Source organism: Arachis duranensis, chromosome 6 (genome assembly GCF_000817695.3).
Source record: "Arachis duranensis cultivar V14167 chromosome 6, aradu.V14167.gnm2.J7QH, whole genome shotgun sequence".
Taxonomy (NCBI): domain Eukaryota; kingdom Viridiplantae; phylum Streptophyta; class Magnoliopsida; order Fabales; family Fabaceae; genus Arachis; species Arachis duranensis.
Window position 1 is genome coordinate 14,400,702 of NC_029777.3, and position 13,299 is coordinate 14,414,000.

General features: G+C 33.3%; 1 protein-coding gene and 1 long non-coding RNA gene across 2 annotated transcripts; both read right to left on the minus strand.

Moving 5' to 3' along the window:
• Nucleotides 1-311: 311 nt before the first annotated feature.
• LOC107492969 (uncharacterized) lies at nucleotides 312-1,957 on the minus strand. Its single transcript, XR_001592882.3, has 3 exons — nucleotides 1,693-1,957; nucleotides 973-1,583; nucleotides 312-714 (listed from the first exon to the last, which is right to left on the minus strand). It is a non-coding gene; the product is annotated as an uncharacterized LOC107492969 (long non-coding RNA).
• A 305-nt stretch (nucleotides 1,958-2,262) lies between these two features.
• LOC107492989 (ARM REPEAT PROTEIN INTERACTING WITH ABF2) lies at nucleotides 2,263-7,183 on the minus strand. Its single transcript, XM_016114067.3, has 18 exons — nucleotides 6,885-7,183; nucleotides 6,631-6,782; nucleotides 6,235-6,531; nucleotides 6,076-6,150; nucleotides 5,879-5,973; nucleotides 5,272-5,347; nucleotides 5,069-5,176; nucleotides 4,644-4,772; nucleotides 4,480-4,548; nucleotides 4,251-4,310; nucleotides 4,044-4,167; nucleotides 3,812-3,951; nucleotides 3,585-3,648; nucleotides 3,406-3,482; nucleotides 3,150-3,214; nucleotides 2,914-3,031; nucleotides 2,708-2,832; nucleotides 2,263-2,603 (listed from the first exon to the last, which is right to left on the minus strand). The coding sequence occupies exons 1-18, from the start codon at nucleotides 7,120-7,122 to the stop codon at nucleotides 2,516-2,518; spliced, it is 2,100 nt and encodes a 699-aa protein (XP_015969553.1). The 5' UTR covers nucleotides 7,123-7,183; the 3' UTR covers nucleotides 2,263-2,515.
• Between the last annotated feature and the right edge of the window lie 6,116 nt (nucleotides 7,184-13,299).

Here is a 13,299-nt window from a genome sequence, read left to right on the forward strand (position 1 = left end):
TTCAACGATTTTTTTTTTTTTTTACAAACAGAAAATGAAAAAAAAAAACAAAAAAAAAAACATTAAAATTATAAAATTAAATTAGTTACTTATAAACCAATTTGGGTTGGTCGAGTGGTCAACTCACTCGTTCGCTTAAGCAAGTATCGGGGGTTCGAATCCCGCTTTGTACATGCAGCAACCCATTGTACATGCAGCAACCCATTGCAGACCCTTAAATAGAGCTTAGATCCGCGACGGATTAGTCCTTGACCTGTCGGGTTGGGGGATACCGTGGGTAACCAAAAAAAATTAGTTACTTATAATGAATTACCATCCATTCGTATTTTGAGGACTAAGTAGAAAGAATGATCAAACCCAAAATATGTGGTGTGGCTTTAGAATTAGAGTATAAGCTTGGGAAGTGTAAGCCAACTAATTCCATGGTAACAGCAGGAAGCATTCTTAGTTTGGGGGTAACTTAAACTCTTTAATGGTGTTGTCTTTTTCAGAACATTCACCACCTTTGTCCTCCATGTATGTCATTCATAATCACTAAGGAGGATTGAGTTCTAGCCCTGGAGATATTCTTACCTTCAATTCAAGCTTCACAAGACTTCTGATTTCGAAAGCCGACATCACATGATCCATCATCTAGGAGGCCTCTCCAGTGCAGTCCAACCGAATTGTTGAAGATTTCCATTAAATACTTGGAGTGCAAGCTTCTCTACAAATCTGCAGTGTCATTTAGAAACCAAAGAGACACGCCTATTCAACACGTTTTACCACATAAATGATAAAGGCAGAAATTCAGGTACAGTTAACTTCACGTTAAGTTGATAACTGAAAGCCGTTAGATGAAAATTAAATCAAATTAGTCAAATTATTTGACAACTCTCAACTATCAATTTCACATGAAGTTGACTGCACCTGAGTTTTCACCAATGATAAATCAATGCAATAAAAATAGATTTAGAAAAATGACGGACATACGTTTTACTGCATTGACTATCTACATCAATCTTGTATTGCTTTCGAAGAGTATCTCCACCTGCATTGAGCAAAGGCTGAGAATCATAAGTTTGAAGAAGCGAAAGGGGGAATCAAGATGTTGTCACAAAGAAGCCTATCCATTTTCAAAGATCCAGAAATTGTTATCCTGTGTTTAATAAATAAATAACCAAACATGGAGATAACTCAAGCATTGCTCCGAAACTGGTCTATTGATCAACAATAGAGAATCCCCCGCCTCCAACCAAAACAAACAAACAAATTTGCCTGTGGATGAGTTGTGGACATTGGAATTCTGCCATCTCGCACCTCAATGACAACATCCATCAACCTAAGTTGCTCCTTGAGTTCTTTCTCCGCTTTTGCAATATGACCAGGAAACCACTGCCCAATTAACCCCCTACATAGAATTAGCTACAGCAACTAAGCTTATACATAGGGCAACATGAATTCAAAATAAGAATACATGCACAGGACGCAATGCCTTTGTCCAGTAATAAAGATCATTGTCAAGATCCTTGGAAGCCATCAAATACATTGTTGCTTTTCACATTGACATTGCCATATCCATCATGGCCTTTCACACCAACAATCTGCAAATTTTACATCGCAATTAAAACTATTCAAGTACACGTTCTAGAATCTAGATAATTCCAAAAGAATACGGTAGTGTTTGTTTGGCGATAAAGATTGGAACCTCACCGAATGGTTTCTTGCCTGAATGGTGGGTGACTGGGAAGAGAGGTTGGGTGTGGCAAAGAGAACTGAAGGGGAAGACCTCCCCCCTCCGCCTCCGCCACCATGAAGAAAGAGAGAAGGTGTGACTGCCGGGGAGTTGTGGAGCCATAAACCTGAAGGCTGAACACTCATGACTATGCTTCTACTCGTTTCTCAGCTCAGTCAATATTTCTCATGTTTTATAATTTATATGACATGTACGCATCATTTTACCATTATTGTTATCAGATTCAATGGTAACAAAAAGTAATGCATGCACAAAGATTACCCCAATATATATATACTCCTTTCAATAAGCTTTATTAAATTAGAGCAAGGATGATTAAATCTTAAAACATATATTCTAAGTTGGTTATGCATTCAATTCAACAATTTTAGTTTCTTTTGTTTAACCAATGCTACAACCAAGTCCGAACTCTGAACTGAGACAACTCAACTTGTTTGTCCCAGAAAAATTTTGGAAAGAAAAACAGCAACAATTTCTAAGCACTGAAGAGAGTGACGACTGAATTAAAATATTGCTAATCAGCCAGATAAAAAGCCAATGTGGAAGATAATATATAATTGTCAAAATAGCATAGCATGGTTTCTATTCGTGAGTCAATATACTACACAAAAGTGTACCACACTTTTTACCATACCACACCTCTTAAGCCAGCTAACAAAAAATGATAGTTATATTCCTAAATCCTGCCTATAAATATAATATAGATATATACACAACACATACAGCATTAGTTATACATTTCAAAATTGTCCATGCCATTCCCAGAAAACCTATTGATCCTCATGAATCAGCAGAACTAGACTTCCCGAGTAAAGTTGAGAAGAATTTACGTATGTCTGGAACAATGCTGCAAACCAGGTAGCCATACCTGCAATTTTACATTATGGAGAACTTCAAATTTCTGGATTGAAAAAACGGAGTACACATAACAGCAGTGAAAGAGTTACCAAGTTTGAAATGAATGTGACATACCATGGTTTGGAACTCAGCTTATCAAATTGGTCCAACACAAACATTATGCATGCATGTTTTAGTGAAGTTGCATTAAAAGTATCTGACATCTGGTACATTAGTGCAACATTTTCTGCAGTAATATCCTGCACATAATTCAATAAGTCATGCCATCAGATCGAGAACAATGAACTACAAGTACCGACAAAGCTCAGTTCTTGGTTTACCTGCGAAATTGTATTTTCGCAGAGACGCTTAAGACCCTCAAGAAGATACTGATCAGCGGCTTTGAGAAGATCCTGAGCGATATCCAGACTAACATCTGCTGTTCCAGTGTATATATATCTAGAAGAGCCAATAAAAAGATCAATTTAGAGTTTGAGCATGTTAACATCTGCTAAAGACAGATGCACATCATTGTAGAATAAAATTATATTATATAAATGGACTGTGGAAATTGCACCTCATCATCAATTCAAATACATCCCATTTGATGTTTGGAATCTCTATATCTTTGGCTTCCCTTTCCTGCATTGCAAATCTTAAGATGTTACTAAGAATCTCCATACAAGATTGGAACAGCAATCAACATTAAGTTTATATTTGAATATTTACAAGAAAAAAAGAGCTTAATCACAGTTAATCTGCTAACTTCATGCATAATTAAAATGAAAAAGAAAATGACTTAAAAAAAAGTTTCAAGGATACTCAAGGCCTACCCTGTAACCACCATCAAACATTGCTCGAAATATATCTGACTTGACTAAGCAAACTCGATGAGCATAGAATCTTTTGCCTGTAGAAGGAAAACAGGGCAAATCAGTACATAAATAAAAATCAACTATAAATTTTAAAAATAAAAAATAAATAAAGAAGAATTTAGCAGCAACTTATCCACCTTCAACCAAGAATGTGACATCAGAGAGCTTTGGATTGTTAACACAGTGCTTGCCTAAAAACTCCTACAAAAATATAAATAGATATTAATGCAAAGTTGTAAACAAAAGGTTTTAAGTAATCACTCTTACTCTTTTTTTCATTTTTCATATCCTTGATGTATAAACCCAAAAAACTAAACTTAATAAAATATAAACAGAACCCGTGACAAAAGAATAGCAAAAGTACCTGGGGAGTTGGCGATGAAGGTGCAACATCACCAAGAGGGACAGAAATGGCTCTGGTAGCCAACTTGTGAAGTGCCAGCGAAGCAACACCTGTCTGTTTAAGGTTTGTAGATCCAAGAAGCTCCAACAGCAATTCTAATCCTGCAAGATATAGCAGCAAGTTGATTGGAAATACTTCAAAGCACTACTGGGTGAAAAAATTATTAAAATAAGCAGATAAAAGCTTATTGTACCATTGTTGTCAATGAAGATAGTTCTACAATCATCAATAGGACACAAATGAGCAAGAGCAAGAGCAACACGCCGTTGAACACCCTTTTCCGCAAAGCGCATAAGATATGACAAGTGTTTCAATACCTGCCAAAGAGAAAGGAACAATATAAGAATCAGATTCAATACAACACCCATCACAGGAATCAATAATTTGCTAGAAAACTCACTTGCCCCTGGATCTTCTCCTCAAATCTTGTTAAGGTTTTTGCTACGCACTCTCTAGTTGGCTGCAAGTCAAACAAAAATCACCAGTTAAACTTATGAATTACAGAGAGATAGAACTATAGAAGTTGTACTCATGAACATAAACGATTTTATTATTATCAAAGACAAATACCAGTAAATTAAACACAAGTCAATATATGATACTACAGAGTAAACGAAAGAAAGGCTTACTTGAGCTTTGAAACTTCCATCCTGAAGTTTGTGAAAACCACCAGCCTTAATAACGTCTGCAATAATGTCCTGTCACACAGTTGATATTTGATAAGTTCATAAAGGACAACATAATAATAACATAAAAATTTTGACAAAGTTAAGAACAATAAAACCAATTTCACCTCATTATCCACCAGGCCATATAGAGCAAAAGCTGCATTGTGCTGGATGAACGCATTCTTTGAGCTAAGAAGATCGATTAGAGGCTCAATACCTCCATGATAAGCAATACCAGCTTGATTGTGTGAATCCTAAAATGTGAATTACATCAGCCAAAAAGAAGAAAATGAGAACAAAAGAAAAGTGAATCCAAAAATACTGGCATTACAGACATAAGGTGTAGTAATTTCAGCATCCTTTGTTACTAATTATATACAAGACAAAGGTCAGTAGCACTAAATAAGACTTGTTTGAGAACAACTCCCATAAAAAGCCAAAAAAATATTTAGTCAAACATTCTTATGGCTCAAATATAAACCCAACTGTATTTTGACATCAATTTCCTACTCCATATACAGCAAAAATATTCTTTGTTAGCAATGATTACCTGCGCCAACCTCCCAAGAGCAAAAGCTGACATTTCCTTAAGCTGTGAATCTGATGACTTAAGCATGCCAACTAATGGCTGAATTGCCCCTCTTTGAGCAATATGAACCTATGTGAACAAAGAAAATAATTGAGTTATGAAAAATATGAGCATAAATAACAGACTTATTATTGCATGCTTGCAATAGCACAAATTTTTCCCACCTTGCAATCTGTATCCGTTGAAGCAAATTGACCAAGTAAAAGAGCCGCTTCTCTTTGACTCTCCAAACAGCTAGAACTGCAATTGAATTTTAAAGGTGCTAAACTATTATTAAGAAAGTTGCAACTCAATTGCAGCAAACAGCTATGAAGTATAATTCACATCATTTTCTTGTGTTGTAGTAGTTGGTTTGGTTTTTTTCAAGTTTGGGGGTACATGGGTAGATAAGGGCATGTATATATGTGTATGAAATTAGTTTAAGCTCATAAACACACAACACAGAACACACAACAAGAAGAAACATCCCATTAGTATATTTTCTCTTGTAATGTTGGTAGATTTGTTATTTTAGTTTCTCTCATTTGTCAAGAGTTTAGTTATACACTAATTAGTTTAGACCATGAGGTATTTTAGGTGTATTTAGAACTCGTGTTTTTCGTATCTTTGTCATATTTCATAGTAAAATATTTATTTGTGGTCCTAAACCCATGGACATAAGCAATAAGCCAAACTTTTTTGTTGTCACTTCCATGTCACTCTTACTATCTCAAATCCTACATCTTGAACATTGCTCATAGAAAATATAAAATCCAAGATTTAAAATTTTACCTAAGTAATCCAATGACAGGTTGTAATGCCCCAGCTTGAATAACTTCTTTCTTAATATTGGGCGAAGAGTGTACAAGGTTTCCTATCACACCAACCTGCAAAAGAGATAATCCGGTTAGTTCTAGTAGCATGTGCACGGCAAAACGAATGTGTATATATGTATCAGATGTTGCAATTCATTTTAGTCAGTGTCTAACCGCCTCATAATGTACAGTAGGATCCTCTGATCGGAGCATTAGCACAAGAGTTGGTAATGCTTTGCATTCAACAATCTGCAATTGGATTATTCAAGTCAGCCAGCATGAAATTTTATTCTTTTTCTCACATCATTTTTTTCCCCTCACAAAGTCAGTGACCTGGTTTTTATTCTCATCATTCTTGAAGGCAAGAGTTCGCAGAGCGCCAGCAGCCGCCTTCTGTACATTTCTATCATTGAATTCAAGCAGTTCAACAAGAGGAGGGATACCACCTTCCATCCTAACAAGGTTCTTTATGGTGGTATTTTCATGTGCAAGATTAGTTATTGCATCAGCTAGTCTCCTAAGAAGACCAACGAGACCAGGAGAAATAATGCTACTAGTTTTGTGCCTCTTTAACAAGTCCACAATATACGGCAAGGCTCCAGCATCAACAATCAGGTGTTGATGTTCTGGCTGCAAAAATCAGCATTAAAGATCTTAAGATCGTAAACACACATAAATATTACGGAAGTTAAAGACACTACAACATATCATAATGCCGTAATTAATTACCTTATTAGCAAGAAGGCCAAGAATTATTGCACACTTTTTCTCCACCTCATAACCATACGGTCCACAAACACAATCATCGTCAATCGGCACCTCCAAATGCTTCACCACAGCGGGTACAACACTACACTTGACCATATCATCAACCATTTCCTCTGCAAGCAGCAAAAACTTAGTGCGACGAGCAAAATCAACGCATACAGAAATTAAAAGAGAGAATCCAGTAAAGAAATCATGGTTGTTTTAGAAATTAGTACCGTTCTGGGCCAAATCCGAGAGAGCATGGAGCGATCTAAAAAGAGCAGCACGGTCAGTCACATATGTGGATGAAGGGGAATTGAGGAGATCTACATGTGAAAGAATGACAGCGGAGACATCAGGAGAAGAAGGAGGAGGAGAATTTTGAAGCGGCTGTGGAGACTTGGCCCGATCTGATCCAAGTGCAACCAAATCATGTTCGAGTTTGCGCTTCAAACTTTTGCGTTTGGGAGCCATGGATGAACAGATGAGTGAAGAGTGATGGGAGAAAAGGTGAGATTAGGAGAACTATTTGAGTCTGTGGACATGGTTGATGTGTGAAGGTGGGAGTATTGGCGGAAAAATTTTAGTACGCAGAAAATTTTGGTGCCAAAATTTTAAATTTTCGTACCAAAAAATTTGGTTCATCCTCAAAAGCTTCTTCTTAAATTTGCCTTGTTAATTCATTAAATTTAAATTTTTTATTTATTATATTTTATTTAAATAGTCTAAATTTAAAAAAATAATCTATTAATTAGATTAATTATTTTCTTTTATAAATTTTAGATTCTTTTATAAGTTTTAGATATTATACTAAAATCTAAAACAAAAAAATAGTATTTAAATATTAAAAATAATATGTTTGTACAAAAAAAAATATTTAGACTTTAAAATTAAAATAAATAATACATAAAAAATAAATTAAAAATTCATGTACTAAATTTAGAAAAAAATTTAAATAATATTAAAATTTAAATAAATTTTATTTTGTGTGAAATAAAATTATAATATTGAATATAAATACAATGATAAAAAATTGTGTTATATATATATATATATATTTTATGTATATAATATTAAAATTTAAGTAAATTTTGTTTTATGTGAAATAAAATTATAATATTAAATATAAACACAATGATAAAAAATTTTGTGTTATATATATATATAATTTTATTTTGTGAGAAACAAAATTAAAACATTAAATATGAATAGAATAATAAAAGATTTTGTATTATATTAATTTAATTAAAAAAAGTGTTTGGATGATAGATTAATGTTGAGAGAGAGATTGAAAGATAAAAATTAAAACACCACAAAAACTATATAATTTTTTGTATTGTATTTAGTGTAAAGTGTATAAGATTGAGTTATGTAACACCCTACCACACCTAGGATTGGCAAGGCGCTACGACTTCTAAAATAAAATATATAATATAATAATTGAAAGGATTTAATATACGAGGAACAATGTAACGCAAAATATAAAAGCTCAATGTTCAAAAGATGTGGTTACTTGCGTACAAAGAAAACTAATGGTTCATAAACATATAAACATAGAAAGCAAGTGTAGAGGATCATGATACAATTATCAAGCTCCGAACTCAACCTGCGAGGTTAAGACTGGCCAGAGAATAGTTACATATATATATTTATAATCCATAACCCCAAGATACATAAAAGTGACCCTAAATCTCCATAAACATCTGTGAGGTATATAAACAAAGCAGTTTTATACATAATAATATCAAAATAACAAAAAAAAAACTCAAAGTAAACCACTTCGCCGCAAAAACTCAGACGCTTACTGAGGTGCCTCTCGTTCTACATCTGAAAAACAACAACACAGTATGGAATGAGAACCGGAAGTTCTCAGCATGGTAAAGGTGCCACGCATATATAAGGTCTTGGAAATGCCCGAGACAATTCTAGAACGCCGACATTCAAATTATAAAACTTGAGAATTAAAACTAAAGCCATAAATAAGGGTGGTTTACTAAGGATTCCTAAACTTAACCAAATACTTTAACCTAACCCTCCATCATCCTCTTTCCTCCAAAACCTCCATCACCAGTATAATCACACAGACAAGCAAGCAGACAATAGCAAACACAATTAGGATACAAGTAATGCAAGTAGCACATATACAAGTAAGCATATAAAAGTCACATAGGCATTCCCAATTAGAGCATGAACAAGCAATTCAAGCAATATGCTTATGATGCATGCTTGTCCTATGGCTATTGATATCAACTGTCGGTTACTTAGCCAACCCGACGTGTCCTGGTAGCTAACCGTGGACATAACACCAAACACGGAGCAAGTGGAACAATGCCTCAACCCTTGCATCGTACCCGCGTACCCGGAGCAGGGGACAACTTCATCCTGTCTCTTACCTAGGTAGTGTTACATTCTTGGCCCGGAGCAAGCGGCAACAGAACACAGTCCTTGCGTCTTACCCGAAGCCTTGAATTTTTTTCGGAACAAGTGGAAAACACCACTGCATCTTACCCGACTTATTGACTCTTACCCGGAGCAAGTGGATAACCCCACTGCATCTTACCCAGAGTCACATACAGAAACACACTTTCATTATCATAACCATTCATTTATTCATCCATTAATTCTCAATTTATACCCGGAGCAAGTGGATACACCACTGCATCTTACCCGGCAAACTCGCCCCTTACCCGGAGCAAGTGGTTAACTCCACTGCGTCTTACCCGGAGGTACACCACAATCAATTTCAATTTCATTATCATTATAATTCATTCATAATCATTTATAACCAATGCATAATCATCCTTTACAACCATAGCATCACATATACTTCAGTTCTCTGCATTTTTTATACATAATTCATCATTTTTCAACTTTACTTCACCCCCAACTTACCACTCATTTCTAGTTCCATCTCATCACTAGGCTTACTAACAAAATCTAGAACCAGTGGGATGAGAATAAAGGTTTAGAAGTTTAAAATCAGGTTTAAAATTCAAAAACCAGATTTGCTAAAACAAGGGACACGCGTATGCATGAGCGTGAAAAATCTTTGCTCGCGTACGCAAGCCGCTGCTCGTGTACGCGTGAATCCCAACCCGAAAGGGTTGGTCACGTCGCGAGCAGCTAGACGCATACACAAACCCCAGGTCACGCGTACGCATGGGCGTACGTTTTCTCAAAAAATTTTAACCAAGTCTAAAAAGCTGCATAATTTCAATTTTAAAATCCAAACTTCTGACGCGCATAACTTTTTCGTTTTAAATTATTTTTTTCTGTTCTTTGAACGGTGTAAACTTCACGGACCCAATTTTTATATAAAATAGATTTAAAATCATTTGGGGGTCCGAAAGCTGAGTTATGGCTCGTCGAAATTCAGTCAAAAATCAAAGTTACACAAAAAATCAAAACCTCTACTTTCTTAAAAATCCAACTCCAATTTAACTTACCATACCCATAAATTCCCAACACAACACATTTTCCTCAACACCACAATAACCACCATATCTTACCATATCTCAAATCAACAATGTCATGCATCAATCTCTCAAATACATCAACAAAATCATAATTCACCCATCTTAAACATATACATTCGTGTCATCAAACCATTAATCATCAATACATACTCAATCCAAAACTTACCAATTTAGTACCAAGCATTCTCAACTTTCTTATTCAATTCACAATTCATCAATCCACCACTTTTAACCAATTGTCTATTGAATAATTCAATCTCATTAATCACCAATAATTATAATTCAATATCATCACAAGCAACTTTCATGATTCATCAACAAAGACATCAATTTCACCCTCAAAATCAATGGCAACATAATTCATACCATTCACTATAACCAATCAACAACAACACAATTCAATTCCTAACATATGGTCATCTAGCCTAAGTTTTCACATAACATTATATATTAAATACGAGAAAGCTAGACCATACCTTGGCCGATTTCCACGTATTACCCGAGACAACCCACACAAAGCAGGCTCACGAGTTCCACTTCCAAAAATCCAGCCACCAAAGTTGTTCCAAAAGCTCCAATTCACAAATTCAAACTTCAATCTAACATAATTTCAATCTAATTTACACAATTCACTAAACTAGTACTAGGTACATAAAATTGGATAACCCACAAGGGCTTAGAATTTTCTTAACTTACCCATTGATGATTGAAGTATAATCCAATAATTATCCAATGTTAGATTGCACCTAAACTACTAAAATCATCAAATCACTCTAGATACACAACAAAATGTGAAACAGAAAGGGGAAAGAAAAATGGGCGCAAATCACAAAGGTTCTTGCCACTTGGTTTGAATAGAAACAAAGAGGACTCTAAGACGAATGCGTAGCTACAAACAACTCGTCAATCGGAGCTCCAGATTAAAAGATATAAGCAATTGAAGGTGGAGGTGATTAGGTTTCCTTCTCTTCTTCTCACCCTAACCCTTCCCTCCTTTTCTTGCCAATTGCAGCGTGTTTCCCTTTGAGAGAAGGGACAAGAGCTGGAGCTCTTTTCATTTAGTGGATTTGGGTTGGGTCTTGGGTTCAATATGGAACCGGTCTAATCGATTCGGTCCATTCGACACAATTTTGGACAAAATTCTTTTAAATTAGTGTCAAAATTATTATTTTAATTAGTTCTATCATAATTTACTATAAAGTTAATATTTTTAATTTTTTTATAAAAAAATAATTTATTAATTAATTACTCGCTAATTTTTTGGAGTTTACATATTTTACTCAATTTTTAATTTCTAATATAATTAAATAATATGAATTGGTTCCTATAAAATTACTTTAGTATTTTTAGTAACATTCAGAAATTGATTTGTTCTTATAAAAATTAATTACCAGAGTCTTTTAGTTTTAATTTAAAGTTTAGATTTCTAATTTCTAATATAATTAAAAAAATATTTATTCTCAAAGAGTATTTTAATCTTTATTCTAAAAGGATATTTTATTTTTTTAAAATTCATTCTATTTTAATATTAAATTAATGTTTTAAATTTTTAATGCAATCAAAAAATTTCAAATAATTCTATAAGTGTAATTTAGTATTTTAAAATTAATGTGTAAAATATATTTTTGTATTTTAATGAGTAAATAGTCAAATTAATTCTTAAAAGATTACTCGTTCTTTAATTTGATTTTTGAAATATTTTTTAATCAAAGTCGTTCTTTAAAGATTTTAAATTAATCATATTAATCATTTCGCCACTTCTATTGTTAACGGCGTCAGAGTTTGTTGATGTAGTACGTTAAATAACATAACAACACACACCTAATAGTTCTAATTGACTATTAACATTATTAGTTAATGAAATTAGATCAAATAAATTCCAAATTGAGGAATTCCAATAGCACAAGTTCTTCTCTCAATTAAACTTTGATTTGATCAAATTTCATAAATTTATAATGTTAATAGTCAATTAAGACTCTTAGGTTGTATTTGGTTTTGAAAACAGGACAAGACATGACATTGAGAACTTGACAGAAAGGACAGAAACACACAAATTAATGTTCTTGTATTTTTTTTGTGATAAACTAGAATAAATTATGAATGTCTAATTTATTATCAATTTTTCCATTCAAAAAATGTAGGAAGAAACATATAATAATAAGAGTTATAATTATTAAAAATTAACAAGAATAATGAAAGAAAAAATAAAAAATAAGTTGTGCCTCTTATTAGTATCTTTATGTCTTTCCTGATTGAATGAACACAAAATACACTAATTCGGTATCTCTTGACACAATATTTATGTTCATGTCTCATCTGTCAAACACAATTTTGTGTATCTGTGTTTCTGTCTCAGTGTCTCGTCGCTGTAAACAAATGCACCCTTAGGTGTATGTTGTAGTGTCACTTAACGTATCACATTAGCAAATTTTGACCTATCAACAAAGAAAGTGACGAAAGGACTACCATGAATAATTTAAAATCTTTAAATAACGAGTTTGATTAATAAAAAATTTTCGAGGACCAATTTAAAAAACGAGTGATCTTTTAGAGACTAATTTGACCATTTACTCATACTTTAAATATGAACTACAAAGGTATTTTTTGTTTTTAAACTAATGCTACAAAGATTTTTTAGTCTTTTTAAAATAAAATCTACGAAAAGGACTTTAAATTTTTCTTAAAGTTTAACTTTATTTGTGTTATAAAAAAGGTATTTTGGTTTTTTTAAATGAACTAATAAAAGTGTAATTAAGATTTTTTTTTTAAATCAAATTTGAATTTTTAATTTCAAATACAATCAAACAAGATGAATTAATTTTATAATGACATCATTTTAGATTAATTTTTTAAAAATTAACGGTAAAAATTTATTGTTCCGAGTTATAATCTGAAATCAAGATGGATTTTAAACCTGGACGTGAGGTTAAAACACTTAAAATTAAGAGTTTTAACTTGTTTGTCGAGACGGTAATTATTTTCGACTCATGTGGGCGACGCCATGTAAATTAAACTTGTCGTTATTGAGTCGACTTAGATGTAGCTTATTTTGTAGTTTATCCATTCTTTACTCAGAGTGTAGACTGGACCCATATTTAATGGGTGTATGTATAAATAATTGCTTTATTCTTTTTAAAATTATTACGAGAAAATTTTAGTTTTTAGAGTTCACATT